Here is a 23335-nt window from a genome sequence, read left to right as displayed (position 1 = left end):
AACTAATTTATTAAGATGCCTTGAACCTCCCAAACTTGGGCATATCCAGAAATATTTTTTTTTCCTCATAAGTGCCTATTTTTAACAGCCTGCTAACTTGAGAAATTGAGAAGACTGTGATGGTCACTCTTTTACATGCAATTAGAATAAATGGGGACTGATACTTTCATGCTTCAATACTGATGCAAAAGCACCATAAAATATTCTAAAAGTGGTCCATACGACTTGTGCACTATATTCACCGGCCTATGTGAGAAAAATAAATTTATGTCATTATACATTGAAAATCCTGACAGCTCTCTGGAGGGGAAGATTATCAGTGAATAACAGCTTAAAGGAATATTCTGGATGTAAAACAAATTAAACCCAATGAACAGAATTTGTGGTATAATGTTGATTATCACAAAAAAAAATAATATTTTGAACTTGTTTATTTAAAAAAAAAAAAGAAGAAAAATACAAGTTTACAATGGTTAAAATGGCACTTACATTGGAAGTGAATGGGGTCAGTCCATAACATTCAAATATACACTGTTTCTAAAGCATAGGCTCAAGACATTTAGTGTGATAAAATCACTTAGCAACTTTATCTGTTTAAGGTTATATAACAAATTACATCTTTGTTTCCATGACGACAAAAAGCTGGTAAACACTGTAAATTATTTTATCACACTAAAATAATTTAGAACAGAGGTTTTATTGCACAAAAATCATGTTTACATGAACAGTGACATTTTGTGGCTATACTTTTGAAATATTGAGCATTTGTGTTTAACTCTTCAAGCTTTAAAGGTGTTTTTAAAGATTTCATTTTCAGTGGTATACCCAAAATTAAAGCATTATAACTCGAAAACGTGTTTGGTATCATTGCAAAGAAAACTTAAAAAAAAAATGTTATGATATAGATTATGATGCATTCTGAGACTCTCAGCCTAAGTAACTGCTGAAAAACCATACATAAAAATTGAGCTAAAAATGTATAATTTTTTTTTCTTCCTTATTTGACTATATATTTATGGGTGTAAATAAGGTGGCTCCAAAAAAACGGCTTTGCTTTGTTTTGTCAACTGTATGTGATTTTTAAAAAAAAAATATTTTTTTTTATTAATACGACAAAGCAATAAAAAGATATAGCATTACAAAATTTATTTATTATAGTGTCCAAAAACTTCTCCATGTGTCCAGAAGCCTCTCCTAACATTGGAGATTATCTAATGATATTTGCATCCGATTGCCATGTATTTGGGCTCGTTTGAAAGATAATCACCTCTTCTAAGTCATTTTATATTCTTTTTATTTTTCATGAAGTTACAAGCAAAAACGCTGCATAAAATCAACACTAACATAATTGTCAAAGACACATCTGTGAGTAAAACAAATGATCTGGTTGTATTCATTGTGAGCCTTCTAACAGCATATCACACATGGCTATTTGATCAATTTTATGTTTTTACTACTTTCAATAATATGTACAGTGCAAATTGTGTTATGAATGATTAAAATTATACACTTTCGTTTCTTCAAATTTCAAAGCACTTTTTCAGTGTTGGTCATAATGTCTGCATGCATTAGAAAGCTTTCAAACAACACTCATTGTTGTGTTGGGCAAGATTGTAGTTATTAATATTTTCATGATTTTTTGTGGGCCCACCAGCGGGCTTAAAGGGTTAAGGTCTGGCCTCATTGACTTCCATTGTAAGCAATGTTACTGGGTAACTTTGGCTTTTTATTTTATTTTATTTTTTTAAATAAACAAAGGATGAGTTTTTGTCTGTGGTAATCAACATTATGCTACATCGAATGCTATCAGTGGAACTTAAATTGAACTAACCTGGAACATTCCTCTAAATTTTGGTCTGTTTCTCAGACAAAGCTATCGTATGACTTTAAGATACTTGGAATATAGAGCATTAGTCATATGGACCACCTTTTTAAGCTTGAAAACATCTGTCCCTTTTCATTGTAATTGCATGGGAAAGAGTGTGCAGCACATTCTTCAGAATTTCTCTTTTTGTGTCAATTGGGTTGTAACAACATGAGGGTAAATCATAACAAAATTTTTATATTAGGATTCCCTCAACAATTCTTGATGAATTTACATCACAGTTTTCCTGAACGAAGACAAAAAGCTTCCTGTTTTTATCAATTAGGATTGTCCTCAGAGTCACCCAGCATGACCATGACTGCACCTCCAGCATTTAAAACAATGAGAATTAAGCTGGCTGCTGTGAAACTTATTCCATCAAAAGTTACCACAAACTACATCAACTTTTTAATCCACTCTGAAATTACTGTTGCCCCTCAGGAAACTGGTGACGGTTGAGCCTGGCAGTTAGCTGGATAGATTTTAATTTATTTAGACCATTTAAGAAGTCTTTCGAGAGAAGGAGACAGATGTATCACCTCTTGCCAAATCAGTCTTTATTCCTTTGCTATATGACTGAGGCACAGCCATTTTATGAGTTTGAATATTAGATATTAATACCTTATTACACTATAGAGTCCTCATTCGGCCCATATTGACTTCTCTTTATCTCACTGTGTTGTTTTTTTATCAAATATTTCTTCTGTGTGACAAAAATAAGATGGTATGACTAACTTCGTTGCGCATTAGAGTAAGCTGAACTCCAAATGGCGCTCTTTAAAATTCCTCTTATAATGACATTCCATCCAATTCTTATCAATCATACAAACATTTCAGGGCTTGTTGATTATGTTGTTAACGAGGCTAATCATGATTAGTTACCTGACATTTTTCTATTCAGTTGCATCAAATTGCACCAAAATGCATTCGAAGAGCTCCCCGTTGCATTGCAATGTCTCATAAACAACTGGCCAGATGCATTTCTGAATAAAGAGGCCAGTGTATCTCCACATTAGCTGATGTTAATCTGTTTGAACAGCTGCCTGCAATCTCATGAGTTTCACAAAATGCCTTTAGATTAGACACATTTAGTGTTGGTCTTGTTACAGAGCAATACCCTCAAATGCTCACCCCATCGTCGATTTGCTTGGCCAAATGTCCTGAACTGATGGAAAGAGTCAAGAATATGCATTTAGGAATTGAACGTAAGCTCTTTCTGCCTGCCAAATTGCGCCATCGAGAGCATGCAAGTTATGTCCACACATCTGAGAGGAAGTGAGCAAGATATTGATGCTCTAGAAGTCTCAACCCAATCACACACATTCAGATTTATTGGAATGCAATAGTAGGTTGTCTGCTAAGGTGGGAGAAAATAATGAGGGTGGATATTAGATCCCATACATAACCTTGCTCTTGACTTTATTTGTGGTCATCAAGTTGCTTTATACCATGTCCTAACCAGGCAACAGTACAACAGTAAAGGTACATTTAATATCAAGGAACAAATTCACTAAAAAGTTGCACCACTTTTGCGCAAGTTATTTTAGCTGACCCTGCAATATGTTTTAAGCAGGCACAATCAGTGCTGAAACAGCGCTGCATCTTGACCATTTACTTTAGGTCAATAGGTCCACTAATAATGTTAGTGATGTTTTATTTTCTTCATAATTTAGTAATATATGATCATTTTCCAACCTGTCTCTGGCCCTCTGTCTGAAACACTTGGTTTTGACCAAAGCACCTCCTCAACGTAAATGGCCACTATTATGATTGTCTAGCCCAACACATTCCATCCAAATATATTAAACTGTTAATCTCAAGCACAGCATTAACAGTCATGGCATTTGAAATATTCTTGTATGAAACTGTTTTCTTACGATTTCGTGATCGGGTCCAAGTGTTTTTAACTTCCCCATCCTTAAAATAAAAGTTCCTTTGCAAAGCTTGAATCATATTATGACTGGTTCGTGCACATTGCCAGAAATGCATCTAAATGGTCAGAGACGTCCCTCTAGTGCATATTTATATACACCAACAATTATAAATAGCTCAGATGGGTGCAAGAAGGTCTCCAGGATGCATTTGTGCTCAAAATAGCAAGAGCAGCTCAGCTGAATGAAACAGAATGAGATCTCCTTTTCAGAGATGTAACTTGACACCAAAACATATTCAAAATAGTCCAGATGAATCCCCTTTGGTGTTCAGGAGTAGTTAGGCCACACTAGACCTGTTTGTCCTGCTCTCTCTCTCGGAGTATGAACGGAGCGCTAGTGGGCAGGGCCAAGGGTGTAATGATGTAAAGTAGGTGATGATGTGACTTAGGGAAGTCGCGGATGTAGAGAACAAGTTGTTTTTGCTGCTTGGTTTCAATAAATGTTTCATTGCTTTGGGGATTACATTTTGAGTTCTGAAATTTACAGTATGTTTTGTCAAAATATTAAGGAAAATTTGAATCCTCATGACATGACTCCTTTAATATGTAAACACTGCTCATAGATTGTGGACAAAATTCTGTAGATGGATACTGTATATATGAAGTTATCTATCTATAGATTAAGTTACTGTTTACAAACATTCACTCGGCGGCAGCACTTCCAGGTTATTTTGGCATCGTAGAAAAGACATGCAATAGGTGCTTTGTTCAAATAGATCTGGAAGTGCTGCTTTCGAAGCTGAAGCACCACACTTCCAAAAGATTATAGAAGATTTGGGTTTCTTTCAATTTCCATCAGGATTAGTGGAACCTGCTGGTACAGAAATGAGGCCAAATATGAAATAATGATGAACTTATATGAACAAGAAAACCCTGTAAGATCTTACAGGATGAACCTGACCTTGTCTCTTAAAATAGAAATGCTGCTTAAAATAGATTTCTGCACATGAACATATTTTACACAATAAATGCTCTTTAAATATAAAGTATGTGCTGACTGGCTGTGATTGTGTTATGTCTTGATGTAATTTTGCATTCAGTGTGGACAGACAAATTGCTTTTTTGCTGGAAACTTGTTGCATAGCACCTGTTTAAGTTTTTGAATATGGTAGAAATGCTGCTTGTTTTCTATTTCTAGTACCTAGTATTTTGAACCATTTCTAGTACCTAGTATTTTTAACCATTTCATCCCAGAAAAGTGCTTTTTGTTGCTATTTCTTTTTTGTCCTTTTATCTATTCAGAGAATGCCGCATTTCTAAGTATCCCACCAAAATCACTGAACCGACCAATACCAGGGAAATTACACTAATTGTTTTGTACCAATGCAAATTCGCCCAAAAACGTCATATTGCTCAGCTGCATGTTTAATTATTAATGCACAATTTCACAGACTCCCCAAAAGAATAATTAGAAGCATACTTATAATTCAGAACAGTTACAGTCTATGCATAAACAAGCTTGATAGTGGGGGGGGGGTGTTGTAATGTGAAACTACAGTACCTCTACACTTCTTTTGCTAGCTTGTGTTCAGACATAGGGAGAAGAAGATAAGAGCCTGAAAAGTGGGCTGTAAACAGCTTTTGATTGGCGTTGATTTTAATGCTTTCTATGAGATATTCACTGGCAGTTCTCTTATGAGGTGTCTGTAATAGTTTGTGAGAGCACACACTGTAAACAAGTGCAGCATATCCTTGCACAGCGATGGACGTTTCCCAGGAGAGAGCTGATTGAATCGCTGTCCCCTGCCGTCACGCAGGCACGCACACGCCTGCGCCCGACATGCTGCACGCAGCTTGCCCCTTCTAATCTGCAAATGAAATAATTTCCAGTACTCTGGACTCTCCGTGAGTTTTTTCTCCGTGAGTTGTTCTTATGAGACTTTTTGAAGAGACAGACAGTTTGTTCATGGTTGTACATGCATGGTGTACATGATTACGCAAGGTGCGAACCCGAATTTTGAATCTCGGACGTCTTTAGGTCTTAAAACTCCTTTGTTTGTCTAGCAAGTTGTATAAATACGTAAAAGAATGTACATTTCAGATGTCAATATTCTAAAATTGTAGGTTATAGTTTCAATCCAAACATATGAAAACATATATGTGCTAGAACCTCAATTTTAAGTATAAATGCTATGAATGTTTATGACATCACATTGTGTTATAGTACATGTTTATATAGGTATTATACTATGAATTGTGGATGTGGAACTCTTATAAGAACACATACACTGTGATTAAAATACAGCCCATTAGGTTTCTAGGTTTGAGCATGTTTAAATGTCTGAATATTTTTGATTTGCATTATCTACAGACTTTTGTTAGCTCACAATCTCATATTTCATGTATAAGTCAGTGACATTTAGAGAAAAGTAATGCACGTACAACTTAAGTTAATTACAATTCCCTGTCTTATCCGTACCTAATGCTGCCTTTAAGTAGTTCATGAATGTGGAACTGTAATCCATTGAAAGTTCTTTGATATTTTATTGTATTTATATATTTAAATTGTCCGACCAGGTCTTTAACATGGGATTTGGGGAGCAATTACATACCTTGTAGTTGCGCTGCACACCTCTCTCCAGATATACTTATTTTTTAAAGTTTAAATAAATCATGTTTCTGCATTCTAAATAGCTTAAATGTCAGTAATGGCATTACCAGTAAATGTCTTGCTGCCACTTCACACTTATAATCTGCATTATAAAAATAAGTCACATATTTCATCAACATAACAGTGAAGACAGATGACTTTCAAATGTAATTTCTGCACACGTCACAAAATATAGAAGACCTTAATCCACATTAATTATAATTAAGTCTTTAAGTTCTTTATAGTTTTTATGGAATCAAGACCAAAATGTCGATTTATTAATTTTTTTCAGTTCTGATATACATTTTTCATTTAGGGAGGGTTATTACTTAAAGGGTAACTAAACCCCTGCTCAGAGTCTGACTCCACCCACTAGCAACATTTGAAAAATGCTCGAAAAGTGGGCAGACCCCAGCGGGGATAGAGGGGACGAACCGAGGGCGGGGATGAGCGGGGGGGGCGTGCACCTGAGACCCGTAGTGACAGATTAATTGACAGCTGCTGTCAGACTCTTAAATGGAGAGTGACTGGAGTGACGCAAGTAGCTTTGCCACGGAGCGGTCTTTTGAAGTCGAGGACCTTTCTCCCCCACCTTCACCTGAAGTGGAGGAGGGTGAATTGTCTGTGGACACAGGGCCGGAGCCATATCAATTCGAGCCGCTGGCTCAAACTGCGGTTTTAACTCCCTGCTGAGCATCCGAGTGCACATTCACCTTCACTCGCGTGCAGGAAAAACAAACGAAACGCTGTTCAGTGATGTTTATCCTTTTAGCAGGATTTTTATTTAGCAAGCTTCACTTGAACATAACATCAGTTAGCTGTTCTCTCAACTTAGAAGAATGTGACGTAAAGCGTAACGTCATCATGTACAAAACCATATACCTCCAAATAAAACTATACAGGTAGTCAATACCGTAATACAATGTATAAGGGTGCAATACGTTTGTCGGCCCCAGAGGATTAACTTTAGCCTAACCATAAATTGTGATTCAAATATATATGATCACTCACCTCAAGACGCCGCTGAGGTGGTGGAGTCCATGCAGGAGGAGCGTTTGGCACTGCGTCGCTTTTCAGCGCGAGCTGTTTGGAGAAGCCCATTTCCACCTCCATTGCGTTGGAGAAGCAATCCCGCGTAAAATGCAGTTTGCACACTCCTACAGCTCTAGGCGGGAACTCGCGGTCTTCCAGAACAAGGACGTGCAACCCCTGGCTCTAATTTCCAAGTCTATATGGAAAGCAATACAGTCCAGCAGTGCTGTTGCAACCAGTAACATTACACCTACGTACCATCCTGACCACTGTACTAAATACAGATAATCTCACGCTAACTTGAAGCTATCCTAACTGACGCTAATACTATGCTACTAACTAACTATGCTTCTAACAATACTACACTAACAAATATGCTAATTAACTACCTAGGCTACACAAAATAATCTAAATAACTATATAAATGCTATGCTAAATAGATGCTAAAATACTCTATCCTGATCGTTTTCAATACTCGCAATTCCAACTCCTGACTCGCTACAGTGGTTTTGACGAAACGAGATGGTTTTTATACTGCCATGGGCGTGGTAGCTCGTACCAAGGGCGTGGTGAGCTGGAACCTGCTTACGTCAGCTGTCACCGCTTACGTCACAAAGTACCGCAAACAGCCAATAGGAAAATTCAACTGCAGTAGCCACCGTTCAACCTGAAGAGGGCAGCACTCAGACGTTTTTACACCATATATTGTAGAATAAAAACACTTTATACACAAATGTCAAAAAAATTACTCGAATCAATGACCAGTACTAATAAAGCCCCATTCTTACAGATCATTAACTAAAAAAAGTTGGTTTAGGGTTTAGTTACCCTTTAAGATTGTATTATATTGATGGCCACATAGCTCAAAAAATCTATATTCTGAATATTAAAAAATAATTACTCAAGTTATATTTGATGTAGTGCAAGATAACAGCACAATTCTTCTTTTCAACCAGTAAAATATGTTTAAAATATTTAGACACACACACACACACACACACAAACCCAAAGAGTTTTGTAGTTTGCACTGCAGAACCTGTTTAAGTTCCATTAAGAACTTTTTATCCTCTAGTTCTTTAGAAAACAATATTTTTGTGCTTCAAATAACCTAAAAAACAAACAAAACAAAAAAAACAATACACTTATATGAAGAACCAATAACTTTTTTTAATCTCCAGACAACCATTTAGCCAATTCAAGAACCTAATACAGAAACATATAGTTACTTGATAAAAGCAGGGTTCCTTGTTGAACCTAAGAGGCTTTAAAGAACCATTGTAGGACATTTATTCACAAATATTGGACTAAAAATCCCTAAACACTTTAACTAACATAACTGCTTCATATTTAAAGGGATAGTTCACCCAAAAATTCTGCCATTGTTTCCTGACCCCTGAGTCGCTTTAACCCCATATGACTTTCTTTATTTTTCTTAAAACAAAGGGAAAAATTTTGCATTTTTTTTTCCTCCGTTATGTCATACAATGGCAATTTAAGGTGACCACCTCTTCAAGCTTCAAATGGATGCAAAATAATCAGAAGTCTAATAAATTACTCGAGTCATGCATTCTTCTGAAGGCATAAGATAAGGTTTGGTGAGAAACAAACCAAAATCTGATGTATTATTTAGTGAAACTCTTCACCGGCTGTCCTGTGTGTTCATGAGAGTGCAAGAGAGCAACAGTAATGCTGCACTCGCACAAGAGATGGGTCATTCAAGCGAAAACCATTCATTTTGGTGTTTCTCACCTAACATTATTGAATGCATTCAGAACAAGCCATGAGTCTCAGACTCATACAATCATTTATAAGATTCCTGAATTAAACTTTTGCTTCCTTTTGAAGCTTGAAGTGGTGGCCATCATAAATTGCCATTGTATGACATCACTGAGCACAACATTTTTCAAATTTTTCTCCTTTGTGTTTGGAAAATAAAAGAGAGTCACATGGGGTTATAACAACACAGGGGTGAGTAAACAATAACCATATAGGGTTCTAAAAAGGTTGCATATACTGTAGAAAATTTTAGAGTTTCCAAACATAGAATTCTAAAATGTTATGGATTTAGTTTTTGTATTATTGTTGCATTATTATTTGGATATGTGAATTAGAAAAGTTCATATCAATAGGTTCATTGTAACTAGAAGAATCTGAAAGCTATAGCACATTCAATAATTTAATAGAGGCTAAATATGATTCTGTTTTATTTTTAATTTTGCCTGAAGAACTTGTTTGTGCCAAAATGGTTCTTATTTTTAAAGGTTTTGTTTTTATATATATTGAAATGGAACCCTAATGAACTAAAAGTGTTGTTGTTTCTTGTCCACGTAATGTTATTAAACAACGTTTTTGTGGAGTTCCCAAACTGAACTTTTGGAAAGTTAAATGAGCAATTCAAATTTGCATGCCAACCCATGTGCTTCAATATAGTGTAGTGATTTAATCATATTGAGCTTGTGTCAGTTTGTTTTATAGCTTTAGGATTTTGATTTGAATAGAGCAGAAATATGAAAGAATTCTGCATCCCCAACTGAAGCAAGTTATTTTTTTCCTCTTACTGAGAAATTAGGCTTTTAAAATTCAAGCTGCTAAGTCCCTTTATCAAAGTAACAAGGGGAGAATTCTAATAACCTTTGGATTGTTCTTGGTCAGGAGGTGATTGCTGAGATTGGTTTTCTTTCACACACTTCCATTGTGTTTACATGGATAAATGTTGCTCTATGTCTCTTGATTACTGATTCTGGTTGCTATGGATTTTGTTGAATGGATGACATAATCCCATTAAGACGGCATTTTCCTTATAAATACAAATGATACATACAAATTAGACAAGACATATTCATCTCAAGAAACAGAGATGATAAATAATAAACACTTTTGGTGGGTGAATTGCATGAAAATTAGATCTAAGCTCCAGTCAAACGGAGTGACAAGGAACCTAAATGCAATATCAAAATGTCACTCCTATACGTTCTTTAAATTACTTTGCATTTGCTTTGTCTTTATGTAATATTACTGAATAAATCAGACTAAATTGTGTTATGGCAATGGAAGTAAGGGGAAGATCAGGGTGAAGTTGACTATCATCGTTTGATATAGGGTTGAAAATAATAAAATAATATATAAAGCACATATCTTTGATGTGATCACACACAATCTTGATTGCTTGAAATCCCTTTCTATACCCTGGTTCCTGTTTGGGTGGAAATATACTGCTTTTTGGAATAATAATGTAATCAAACCCTTCATTTGTCAGAGTATGTTGATTGCAGGGTCAGTTTCCATATTGGTTCATTTCCTGTATTACAGGCGATATTGTTTCCCACTGTGAGATTTTTCACTTGTCTCATATTCATCAAGATGTGGCACAGGCCATGTAAATATTCACATAACACTTGAATGAATGATGTATTTACTTAGCAACTATCTAAAGTGGAATTCAAACTCTTTTAGAAAGCTGGCAAGGCAACAAATAGAGACATGCTACTTCATAAGCATGCATACTGATTTTGACGAGCCAAGAGAGACTTGTGTAGATCATTAAACTGAAATTGTGGATTTGCGGAGCAGTTTCCCATGTCTAGGAGATGACTCCAAGCATTCTCCAGTATTCTGTGAGATGATTATAGCACACTTCAGAAATGTTAGTCTTACAACCATCAAACCTAGATCGGAACATAAGAGGGGAGTTTTTTCAGATGGATTAACACACACTGGAGAGGGAAAAATAAAACTAGGGCAGACAATTTTATCTTTACATCAGAACAAATTCTGACTGGAACAGGGTTCTTGAGATGGGCAAGGAGGAGGTGGGAACCAGCTGAACAGTCAACGTAAAACTTTAGTAACAAACTGAACTCAAACATAACATAAACTGCAAAACAAACAAAGACGCACAACTTTGTGTGTGTGTCTCTCTCTCGAACTGGCGTCTCTGTCCTCCTATTATCTCTCTCCTGCTGATTAGTTAACTCAGTGCTAGGCGTGCGTCATCACGGCCCGGACATGCCCCCCTCCGTTTCACAATCCTCCACCACCAAATTTAGGCCAGGGCATCCTCCAGGCCTGAATTACCCTCCCATCCTGGAGGGGCGGTGTTGCCCTTTTGGCTGTCCTTCCTCTGGCTGGCTTTCCCCAACTCTAGGGAAACTGAGCGAGACAAGGGGAGGGAAAGGGAAGAGAAAGAGTGAGCGGGAGAGACAGAACGAGAGAGATTGAGAGAAAGTGGCTCGCCGGTTCCTGGACACGCTGTTGCCTGGCCAGCAGTCCTCCGTGACACCGGTCGGTGGCACTGGACCTCACCTCCTGGCGGACGGCAACAGGCACCTCTGCCACCTGGCGGATGGCAGCAAGCTCTTCTGCCCCCTGGGGGACGGCAGTGGCTTCTCCAGCTCCTGGCTGTAGTGAATAGTGAATTTCTATAATGGCATTGGAAACTGGAAACTACAGTTTGAATGATGCTGCATCTAGGCCACTAGGTGTCAGTGTAAGCCAATGTAAGCCATTTTGACATACCGTAATTTCCGGACTATTGAGCGCACCTGAATATAAGCCGCACCCACTGATATTTAAATAAAATATTATTTTGAACATAAATAAGCCGCACCTGTCTATTTGCCGCAGGTGCCTACCGGTACATTGAAACAAATGAACTTTACTCAGGCTTGTAACAAAAATAAATAGGCTTTAACGAAACACGGTGTGGCAGCGGGGGCGTGGTCAAGCGTCCGTCCGGGAGAGAAAAGCGGTAAGGGCGCTTACACCTGAGCTAAATTATGTCTAACACCGGTGTCTAATTTCAGTAAGCATGGGGAGAGCGGCATAAAAAGGCAGCAGCCACAGAGCTGAGAGAGTGACACATGTCAGTCTAGTGTTGGCGCATAGAGGAATTGAGAAACTTTATAAAATTGATTAAACATTGCTGTGGCCATTAAAAGCCTCACCTGGAACGTCAAGTGCCCTGCTGAAAACTGTCACACTGGTGCCCGTGTGACAGTTTTCCCAAGAAGGACATGTGAAGCAGGGCACTTGAAATTAGACACCGGTGTTAGACATAATTTAGCGCAGGTGTAAGCGCCCTTACAGCTTTTCTCTCCCGGACGGGCGCTTGACCACGCCCCCGCTGCCACACACGGCTTGTAATAAAACATTTGCAGTAAACAGTAGCCTACCAATAAAGTCATTGGTCACTATCTTCCTCGTCCTGTGCACTGAAACCACTGAAGTCATCTCCTTCGGTGTCGGAGTTAAATAGCCTCAGATTTAGTTGTATTTTTGCACTGAGTCAATTCCTCACGCTGCTGTTTCCAACGTCTTATCATCGACTCATTAAGACCAAGCTCCCGTGCAACAGCCAGATCAATCGCCTTCGACTTGAAAGCAGCATCATATGCGTTTCTCCATGTCTTTGCCATGGTGAGGGTGACAAAATTACTACCGTAATCAGAATGATGGGAAGTTTGAGCGCGCTCGATTTAATCTAAACTGTAAACAAAAAAAGTTGTTTTGACCTTAACCCGTTCGGCAATTTCATTGGTCTAATGAAAGCTTCACGCCGCCAAAAAACTGAGCACGTCACAGAATGTTTTTTTTTTATTTTATTTTTTTTATAAAATTTGAAAGCGGGAAAAATCCATATATTAGCCGCGTCATTGTATAAGCCGCGAGGTTCAAGGCGTGGGAAAAAAGTTGCGGCTTATAGTCCGGAAATTACGGTAGTTCAAAAAATTACAGAGTGCACCTTTAAGTTTAGTTTGTAAAAATGTGTTTGTTTTTTTTTTTAACTAAAATTACAGGCCATTTTAGTAAAACTGACTAAAATTAATGAATATTACATGACAAAATTACTGATATTACATGTCTTTTTGTCTTAAACAAATACATAAAAATGCACCCTAAATATAAATGTAGCTTTGTTCAACCATTTAAAGATTTTTGACTGTTATGACCATTTTTACTTCCGTACCTTTAAGACATCTATATGTAAATGACCTCTGTTATGATTCATTTGCATAGGGAATGACCTTCAGTTTAATACTGAACAGGCACTGATGTGTACATGTGGGCGGTTTTATGTTAATGCTCTGATAGTTGTGACATCATAACAATGGATGTTTCGGAATTACCTGCTTTTGCTGATTTGTTTCCACAAGTAATCTCAATGGACTCAGGAGTGAGCTTTTTTTTTTGCTTTGCAAACATCGTCTTTGAGATTGTCTACATAACACTCATTTTATTTAAAAAGTGACTATGGTTTTTCGACATGGGTGCAAGCCTGTAAAAGCAGGTATTGGGTTTGTCTTCCACGACAATGCAGAGTGTTCAACCGCAAACCCAGCAACTGTCAGTTGTTTATCTGTTCCCCAGAGTCCCTGTGTATGATCTCTAGCCACAGAAGCGTAAGACTCTTGACAGGCATTGATTGTCTTCAATACTTACAGTGAATTACAAGTGATGTTTGTGTAATTGAAATGGCAGGTAATTATGTCCTGGCAACCTGCAGCAAATTAGCTACACTGGATGTTTAACGTCCCCTAAGATACCATTGACTTTTGAAAAATGTATTTATTAATATTGTAGAAAGTCCATTTACACAAATGAGCGATTATTCCAGCAGTGGTTTTGTATGTTGGTTTCAAATTCCTAATTCAAATCCCTCTTAAATTAGAGTATTTTTGTGAGTTTTATATTCCAAAATAAAATTCCAATATCAACATTTTTGTAATAGCTTTTGGATAAACAAGTTAAATAAAAATCCACCCTGCCATCCGTTAAGACAAGGATCAACTATATAACGAAGGTTGATTTTAAACACATTGAATATTAATAAGTCAGATGTTTCTGTTGAATATTTTCAATTTCGCGCATCTAGTTAAATGGAGCTCTTATTTTGGCAGATAACCGGATATTTTTGACGGCTTCACTTCTCACCTCTGGAAAACCGTCCGCTAAATGGACTAATGTGCTTACTAAACTGCAAAAGGTGTTTTTATTTTGTACATTTATATACAAATTAGGGATGCACAGATGTATTAGTTGTCGTAATTCTACATTATAATATATATATTAATTTAATATATAATTGCTGTTGGCCAAAATAATGGTTATGACCTAAATAATGTTTTTTTTTTTTATATATATATATATATATGATGAGCTAATAAATGGCTGGATTGCAGTGTAGTATTTTATAATGTTTTTTACATAAATGTCAGGTTTCAGCAAGTTTTCAGATGGTTTTATGTTGTAATTTTACATTGTAATATATCATTATTTAATTTATGTTGCCCTAAGTAATAGTATTGACCAAAATATTCACTGTTGTAAAAAGTGTAACAACTAGCCCTGTCTCACCTTTATTTATCTCTCATTCTCTCTGTCCCTCTTTATTTTACTCTGCCTATACTCTGTCTTATTATGATCTTTCGAGATGTGAGGTGTTCTATTTTTATGATTAAGTATTGAAAAGCCGACCTGCTGACTGTCACAACGATGCATGGACTTTACTTAACCGAGCTGCACAAAAATAAACACGACTCTCGTTCTCAGCGGCCACTTAAAGTAATTGAAACCAGACCTTCATAAGTACACTTAGTCTTTGCTTTCAGACAAGAAACAAGCTCATTAAGTCAGACATCCACATGATTGTTGCACTGCTTCAGAAATATCGGTCGTGGTGGTGTTGCTTACAGAGAGATGAAGGTGCCCTATTCCTCAGATCTCATCTTTAGAAGTTAATTCTGTTTCAGTAACTCTATAGAAGCCGTGGTTTTGCTGTAACTCAATGTGCGAGTCTACAGAGCTCATCCGACACATCTTAAAGTGTAAAATTGCTTCCAAATGTCTGGTGTCTAAAACGTTAGGTTGAATTGCACTTGTGTTTTGGGCAAGACATACTGTACACGTGCTAATGTAGATGTTTTCAACATCAACATTTACTGTTATTAACCAGTAAAAAGGTGTTCTGTACTTTCCAAATGGGTTACAGATTTTTTGGGATATGGCATGCAATGGCATGTAATTCTTAATTACTTTCTCCTGCCATATTCAATGTCTGGCTCCAATTTTGTGTTTTAATGCCAAAGATTAAATGGATGTTACCAGTCACCCACCCCTAATGTGCACAACTGTGTTTCACTGTTACTTTTACATTTCTGAATAATAACTGTAGGTAACATTTTCTAAACATTTTTTAAACATCATTATAAAAACTTTCAAGAAAGGTCAATGCTTGTGTTTTGAAAGATCAGTTATTTTTGTACTTCAGTACTGACTTTTTTCAGCATACGTTTTTTTCATCCTATGTAATTTTAGGCCAGTAAAATGAGACAATAATAGAGATTTTTGAGGACAGGTATTTTCCCAGACCTACTTAGTACCACAAATTAAGACCAGGAGCTTTTTGACTAGATGAGTATGGCAAAAGCTTCTTTATGGTCTTGTATTTTCTGCTTTAGAGCTAAACTACAATCCTGATTTGGTTGAATTGTTTTGATAGTCACCAAGTATGAAATAAGAAAATAAAATAAATACCTGGTTTAATAAATAAAATAAAAAAGTAATGAAATATTTTGTAGCTAACCATATTATGAATGTCGATTTTAACAGAAAGGTTGAACTGTGTTCTCAGGAAAAGGGATTTTTATAAAAATGTCAGGTTGGGGCAAGTTGTCACATGTTTTAAATGTTGTACTTTTATATTATTTGATTACTATTTTTGTTGGCTAAAACAACTGTTTGATAAAAAATTAACTGAAGAAAATTGGGTAACACTTTACAATACGGTTCCATTCGTTAACATTAGTTAATGCATTGAACTACTAATATTTTTACAGCATGTATTAACCTTTGTTAATGCTAGTTTATAAACTTACAGCCATGTCCAAAAGTATTGGCCGTGACATAAAGTTTTCTGCTTCAGTTGTTGTGGTGCTGATTCACATTGTTTCTAGATTATTGTGCAGTGATCAGATGCATTTGAAATAATTGCAAAAAGCTTCATTGGCCAAAAAATTTAACTTTATCACAAAAACCCAAATTTCACAGTTTTTTTGGCCCTGGCACAAAATGACCAGCTAACATCATTTCACTAATCATATCAGCAGCACCTGGGAAAGTGAGTGTGAACGAGTACTAGTCAGGTGAAATCACTCTATCATTCTGATTGGATTATAAGAGCAGACTGTTTGCTATAAAAGGAGGGAAGAAGTGCTTCCAATCATTGTGTTCTTGTTAGCAATGGATACCTCTAAAGAAAGACATGCCGCCATCATCACTTTGCATCAAAATGGGCTCACATGCAAGGAAATTGCTGCAAAGAATATTGCATCTGACAGAACCATTTACCTTATCATCAAGAACTTCAAGGAGAGAGGTACAACTGCAGTGAAGAAGGCTTCAGGATGTCCCAGAGTGTCCAGCAAGCGCCAGGACGTCTGCTCCTGAGGAGTCAGCTACAGAATCGTGTCACCACCAGTGCAGAGTTTGCTCAATATTGGAAGCAGGTTGGTGTGAGTGCATCTGCACACAGAGTGAGGTGAAGACTTTTGGACAATGGCCTGGTGTCAAGAAGGGCAGCAAAGAAGCCACTTCTCTTCAAGAAAAACATCAAGGACAGACTGAAATTCTGCAGGAAGTACAAGGATTGGACAGCAGAAGACTGGTGCAAAGATATTTTCTCTGATAAATCCCCCTTCCGACTCTTTGGGACATCTGGAAAATCGATGGTCCGGAGAAGGAAAGGTCAAGGCTACCATTAGTCCTGTGTCGTGCCAATAGTGAAGCATCCTGAGACCATCCATGTGTGGGGTTTCTTTTCATCCAAGGGAGTGGGCTCTCTCACAATTCTGCCCAAAAACACTGCCATGAATAAAGAATGGTATCAAAACATCCTGCAAGAGCAACTTCTCCCAATGATCCAGGAGCAATTTGGTGATGATCCGTGCATTTTCAAGCATGATGGAGCACCATGTCACAAGGCAAGAGTGATAATGAAGTGGCTCGGAGATCATTACATTGACATTTTGGATACGTGGCCAGGAAACTCCCTGGATCTTAATCCCATTGAGAACCCGTGGTCAATCCTCAAAAGTCTAGTAGACAAGCAGAAGCCCACAAATTGTGATAAACTCAGAGCACTAATAAGGCAAGATTGGATCGCCTTCAGTCAGGATTTGGCCCAGAAGCTGATATCCAGCATGCCAGAGCGATTTGCAGAGGGTAAACACTGTAAATATTTACTCTTTGCATATATTGAATGTTTTTGCCAATAAAAGCCTTTCAAACTTATGAAATGGTTATCATTGTTTTCCAGTACACCAAAGAAACATGTGAAAAAATAATCTACAAATACTGAAGCAGCAAACTTTGAAAAACAAAAAAAATTATGTCACTGCCAATACTTTTGCTACACTGCTGTACCATTGCTCATTGTTAGTTCATAGTGTATTAAACCATGTACAACATTTGATTTGTAAAACGTACTACTATATGTTGAAATGAACATTAACCAAGATTAATGCTCAGCTGTAAAAGGATTGTTCATGTTAACTGAAACCTTATTGTACAGTGTTACAGAAGATTGGTTCATTGTAAAATAAAATTTTACAAGGACCATCATAAAATGACTTCATTAAGCATACATTATTATTACATGGGCTTAATTTATAGAATTACACTATTGTTGATAACTCTTTTACTTAAATGTCACAGGCTTCTGTAGACTATCCATCAACAGTCTTTCTCAGCTCTGTAGTCAATCATATGTGACTATTTATGTCCCTAAATTCCCCATGATGTTTTCCCAACATTTCATGTTTCCATAAATATGTTTAACTTTCTTTTGAAGAACTGTTTGAATAGCCACATTAACCTCAGTCACATGGTCTGTATGTGCAAACCATCCCTTCTTGCAATCGACAGCATCTTGTGATTCCTCCTTTTTATATGTTCCAAACTGAATTTGGACAGCCAGTAAAAACCGGAAGGACCGAGAAGTAACTCGAACCTGTTGCCCTATTGACAAACTGCATTACAAAGAGGTTCATTTTGTGAGTCAAGAGGACATAATTTGTTTGTGAAAGGGACGTGTCTCTTGCGTCTCATGAGACATTCCTACACGCTCTGTATTTTACTGACAGTCATCTCATCTTTCCCATATAATGAAGAGGGGGAAATACAATGTTGTTCGGCACACCAGATGTTATTTTTCACTTTAGTTTTCACCCAGGGCAGAGAAAATGATAAACAAACTCACACGTGTACACACACATATACTGCGGCAATGATGGGGTGAATGAGACTACTCGTCACATTGCAGTTCTCCACGGATCCCTGTAGTTCAGATCTGATTAGTGTGACTGGGCTTTATGTTTGCTGTCAATCAAAATGCTCAGCAAACTCAAGGTCACCGCGTCCTTTTGTGGATCTAGTGACTGGCCCGCAGGTGCGTGAAGCATTTTTGTTCAAATTAATTTCAGTGATGAGGTGATGACTTACACTAAATCAATTACTATCAAGATTAATACATTTATAGCTTTCAGATCAAGAAGGGTCTGTCACTTCTTACTTTGAACACAATTCTATGGATGGATGGATGGATGGGTAAGTGGATGGGAGGGAAGGATGGATGGAAGAAAGGAAGGATGGATGTAGGGCTGAAACGATTAGTCAACGTTATCGACAACGTCGACAATTTAAAATTTGTAAAATAATTGTTAAATAGTCGTTTGATCTCATTTAACATAACATGAGATCACATTAAACTCTAATGATGACATGCAAGAGCAGCACTGCAGTTCACGCCTGACTGAGGGGAGGAAGAATTGCATAGATCACCGTCCAGATGCACTCTAAACTTTCCAAACAGCTTCAGGTGATATAGATTGCAAAGTACAAGGGAATTATAATGCAAAAATACAAAATAAGTAAATACAGAAGCACTCTCGTTGTGGAATAAGTGGAGCTGGAGCTGGAGCTGCCGCTCCGCTGAAGCAAAACTTGTGTTTCGAGTGTCTGTAAAGAAAACACTCCGGTGTAACATCTTTAATGCAGTTATATCTAATGTGTTATAGCTTTATTAAAGTTTGAATAATAGTGAAGCAGGTCATGTAAATAACTACAATCTCCGAAACTGGCATTTCTCTATGCGGTCAGTGCCTCTTCTATGAATTGCGTGAAGTGTCCTGAGACTGAATCTGCACCCGGCTGATGCACACTCTGTTGCGGGGACGCTTGTCCCGCGAGCGCTTGCGCTTGCGCTTGCGCTTAATGCAGCTAGATTATAACGTGATGGTTCATGACTTATTGAATTATAATATATGTGTCACTGTGCAATACGCATCTTTATTAATAAGAGTGAGTTAAAAATGTATTGAATTGAACAGAAAGGTGAGAGAGTGTCATCTTTGCCCCATTATATACTGCAACAAAATACGTTTTTGATTTGGTTTTGTTTTGGCTTGTTTTCCAAAAATAATATCTGTAACTCCTTTAAAACAAAAAATATTTTTTTTAGCTATACTGCAGAAGACAACATTTTTATCTGAGAATGTTGAATATAATATTAAAAATGCAAATATTTTAAAATATCTTAAAATCCTTTAAAAAACAGACGTATTCACCTAAGAAGCTGCATATAAGATATTTCGACTTGCTTTTAGAGCATAGATCTTGAATATAATATATTTTGTCCTTACTGCACTTGCAGAAGTATAACCAAGTGAAAAAATACACTTATATACAAAATACACCTATATTTAAGATTTATTCCCCTAAAGCAAGTCTAAATATCTTATGTGTTGCTTCTTATGCAAATGTATCTTGTTTTAAGGATTTTTAGACCATTTTAAATGGAAAATGAGACAAAAACACTTGATAATAATATGATTTTTGCAGTGAATATCTCTACTGAATTCAACTTAATAAAAAGTTTCCTTTTCCCCCTTTAATTCAGTGAATGTCATTTAAAGTTATTATTAAAAGGTGATTTTGTCCTCTTTATTGTTAATAAACACATTTAATACAACCTTTTAACCGGGCACAAGCTGAATAATCGGTTAAGAGCTAATGATTAATCATTGCAATAATCGCCAAATAATTGTTCCAATAATCGTTAGATTAATCGACTATCAAAATAATCGTTAGTTGCAGCCCTAGATGGATGGAAGAAAGGAGGGATGGATCGATGGAAAAAGTATTGATGGAAGAATGGATGGATGGAAGAAAGAAAAGATGGATGGAAGAAAGGAAGGACGGACAGAGGGATGGATGGATGGTTAGATAGGAAGGATAGATGGATGGTTGGATGGATGGATGGACAGACGGATGGATGGATGGGAAGGAATGATAGGAAGAGAGGGTGATGGATGGATGGATGGATGGATGGATGGATGGATGGATGGATGGATGGATGGATGGATGGATGGATGGATGAATGGAGGGATGGATTGATGAATTGATGGCTGGGTGGATGGGAAGGAAGGAAGGAAGGATGGACAGGTAGGAAGAATGGATGGATAGATGGATCTGTGGAGCTTTCTGCAGGTGCTGATTTAATGCTTGTCTACTCATGAGCTTGTCTTTGTTCTCTCTACAGTTGTTATGAGGACGATGAGCCATCTTGCACTGAGGAGATCGAGTACTCGTCCTGCAGTGACATGTTTGGTGCCAATGATCTGGACATGGAGGTGAACGGTAACACATCCAGTGCAGAGGAAGATGATGAGGATATAGATATCTGCAAGAATGGGATGCGGCACACAGACAAGAAGTCCCAACTTCTTCCTAACTTCCTGCAGCAAGAAGCCCTGGAGACTCTAACCATTAAGAGTGGACAGTGTAATAGCTTTAACATCAGCAATGGCCACTTTTGTTAGGGTTCTTTTCTTCTTCTTTTTTTGTCTTCTGTGTTATTTATATTTTGTGTTACATCACAATAGTGTCTTGAGTATTACCTTATCTCAAGGGATTAGATTCTGTTTTTACTTTAACACCCTCATGTTGTTCCAAATCCATATGACTTTCTGTCTAAAGTGGAACACAAAAGAAGGTATCGGCAGAATGTTAGTCTCAGTCACCATTCACTTTCATTACATCTTCTTTCCATAAAATGAAAGTGAAATGTGACTGAGACTAACATTCTGCCTAACATCTCCTTTTGTTTTCTACAGTAGAAGAAATAAAAGAATAAAAGTCATACAGGGTTTGGAATTACATGTGGGAATGTGTACATTATTACAGATTTTTAATATATGGGTGTACTATGTCTTTAAGGGTGATGACAAAATTATTAGTTACAGAGGTCTTGAGTCAGGTCTAAGAGCTATACATGGGTTATTACTAACAAAGAAAGAAGGACATACACACCTGCAAACATTATCAGTGCCTGAACAGAGATGAGATTGCACACATTGGATGGCCAACATGTGGACACCAACACCACAGCCACATGTGCTTGCTGAGAATTTCATTTCAAAACCATTGCCATTAGAAGGGAGTGTTCACATACTTTTGGCCATGAAGTGTATTTCACTGCAAGAATAACAGTTGAAGAATAATTCTCCAGTGCATAATTATATATATTTGATGCACGATACACTGCAAAAAACCATCGGCTCAAGTCAAATGATGACACATTTATGGGTTTGTTTACGACTATTCTTACTGTAAACTACAGGCTGATAGCTTGCTAAGTTACTCAAGAACCTCTGCTATATAACAGTTTTCTTCTATAATAGCACTGCATGTAAAATTTACCTTTAATAATATTTCTTATATTATAATATATATATATATTTAAGGCAATATCACACTCACAATCGTGCTGTATGACCCTACATCAGCGGGCTCGTGCCTACAGACAAATAACAGCCACGATGATTTAGGGCCATCAGCACGATTACGAGTGTGATATTGCTTATAAAACAATGAGTAAAAACTAAGGACTGTAACAAAAAACTAACAAAAAAAAAAACGGATTTGTGCATGTACATTCTTACACCACAGATCATGATCTGCTCTGTTGCTAGTTCAAAATATGTGCACAATACAGATAATGTAATTTTGGCGAAATGCATCCTGTATTCTCAATGGAAAAATAGCCATCCAAGTGGGGATATTCCTCCCTATTTCATGGTAACTGGTGTGCAAGAGTCTTTCACTATAGAAACCGCAATTTCCTCTGACATTTTTAACAATTCGTCCTCTCCAATAAACTCTGGTAAGAGGTACATGCCTCGAGTTGTGTCATTAATCAGTCTGCTGTGTCTCTCAGCTGTGATGAGCCTTAATGCTGAAGTTGTTAGTTTAAAGCCATATAAAGCTATTTCCTAGGTTAAGTAGTGTATTAATATGAGCGTTCACTGAAGAGCTGTTGAATATAAACATAATTATGTAAAATGTACATACATAATTGCAGTTAAGGAATAAAAACTACACTGAACTATTGAATTACTACTTAACAACAATTATAGAAATGACTGCCAAAAATGGTTGATAAGGGCTTTCCTCCTTTTAAGAGCACATGTTGAAACAGTATAAAGAGACAGGCACTGTATTAACATTAAAAACACCCTGAGATGAGTTGTTTGTGGTCTTTTATTTCCATTTTATCCACTTTAAGTCTTTGATATTTGGGTTTCTGTGAAGTTTTTACTATTTATTTATCTGTGGTTTTTCAGCATCTGCAATTCTGAGCCTTTGAGCCAGATTGCATTAAAATGTTCCCTACGTAGTTAGATATAATGAGTTCTTTGTCAAATTAGACCAAAACTTGGACCCAAAATCAGCATCGAGAATAGTAACTATCCATTTATAATGTAATATTTGGGCTAAAACAAGTCAAAACAACCATGATGAAAAAATCCTCCAACAGGAATATATAATGCTCCTAACTTAACTTTGTTATCAGTGCTGCGAC

General features: G+C 37.0%; 1 protein-coding gene across 3 annotated transcripts in view; it reads left to right on the top strand.

Annotated features, from left to right (window-relative positions):
• LOC127638267 (cytosolic carboxypeptidase 4) overlaps nucleotides 1-22988 on the top strand; it is a 239678-nt gene extending 216690 nt beyond the window's left edge. For all 3 annotated transcript variants that reach the window (XM_052119726.1, XM_052119723.1, XM_052119724.1), the window contains one exon: nucleotides 21014-22988. In XM_052119726.1, coding sequence (XP_051975686.1) covers nucleotides 21014-21293 — 280 coding nt within the window. In that variant the 3' untranslated portion in view covers nucleotides 21294-22988. The remainder of the gene's footprint in view (nucleotides 1-21013) is intronic.
• Nucleotides 22989-23335: the final 347 nt, after the last annotated feature.

The sequence above is a fragment of the Xyrauchen texanus genome, chromosome 46 (genome assembly GCF_025860055.1).
Source record: "Xyrauchen texanus isolate HMW12.3.18 chromosome 46, RBS_HiC_50CHRs, whole genome shotgun sequence".
NCBI lineage: Eukaryota > Metazoa > Chordata > Actinopteri > Cypriniformes > Catostomidae > Xyrauchen > Xyrauchen texanus.
This window is presented reverse-complemented; position numbering and strand designations above follow the sequence as displayed.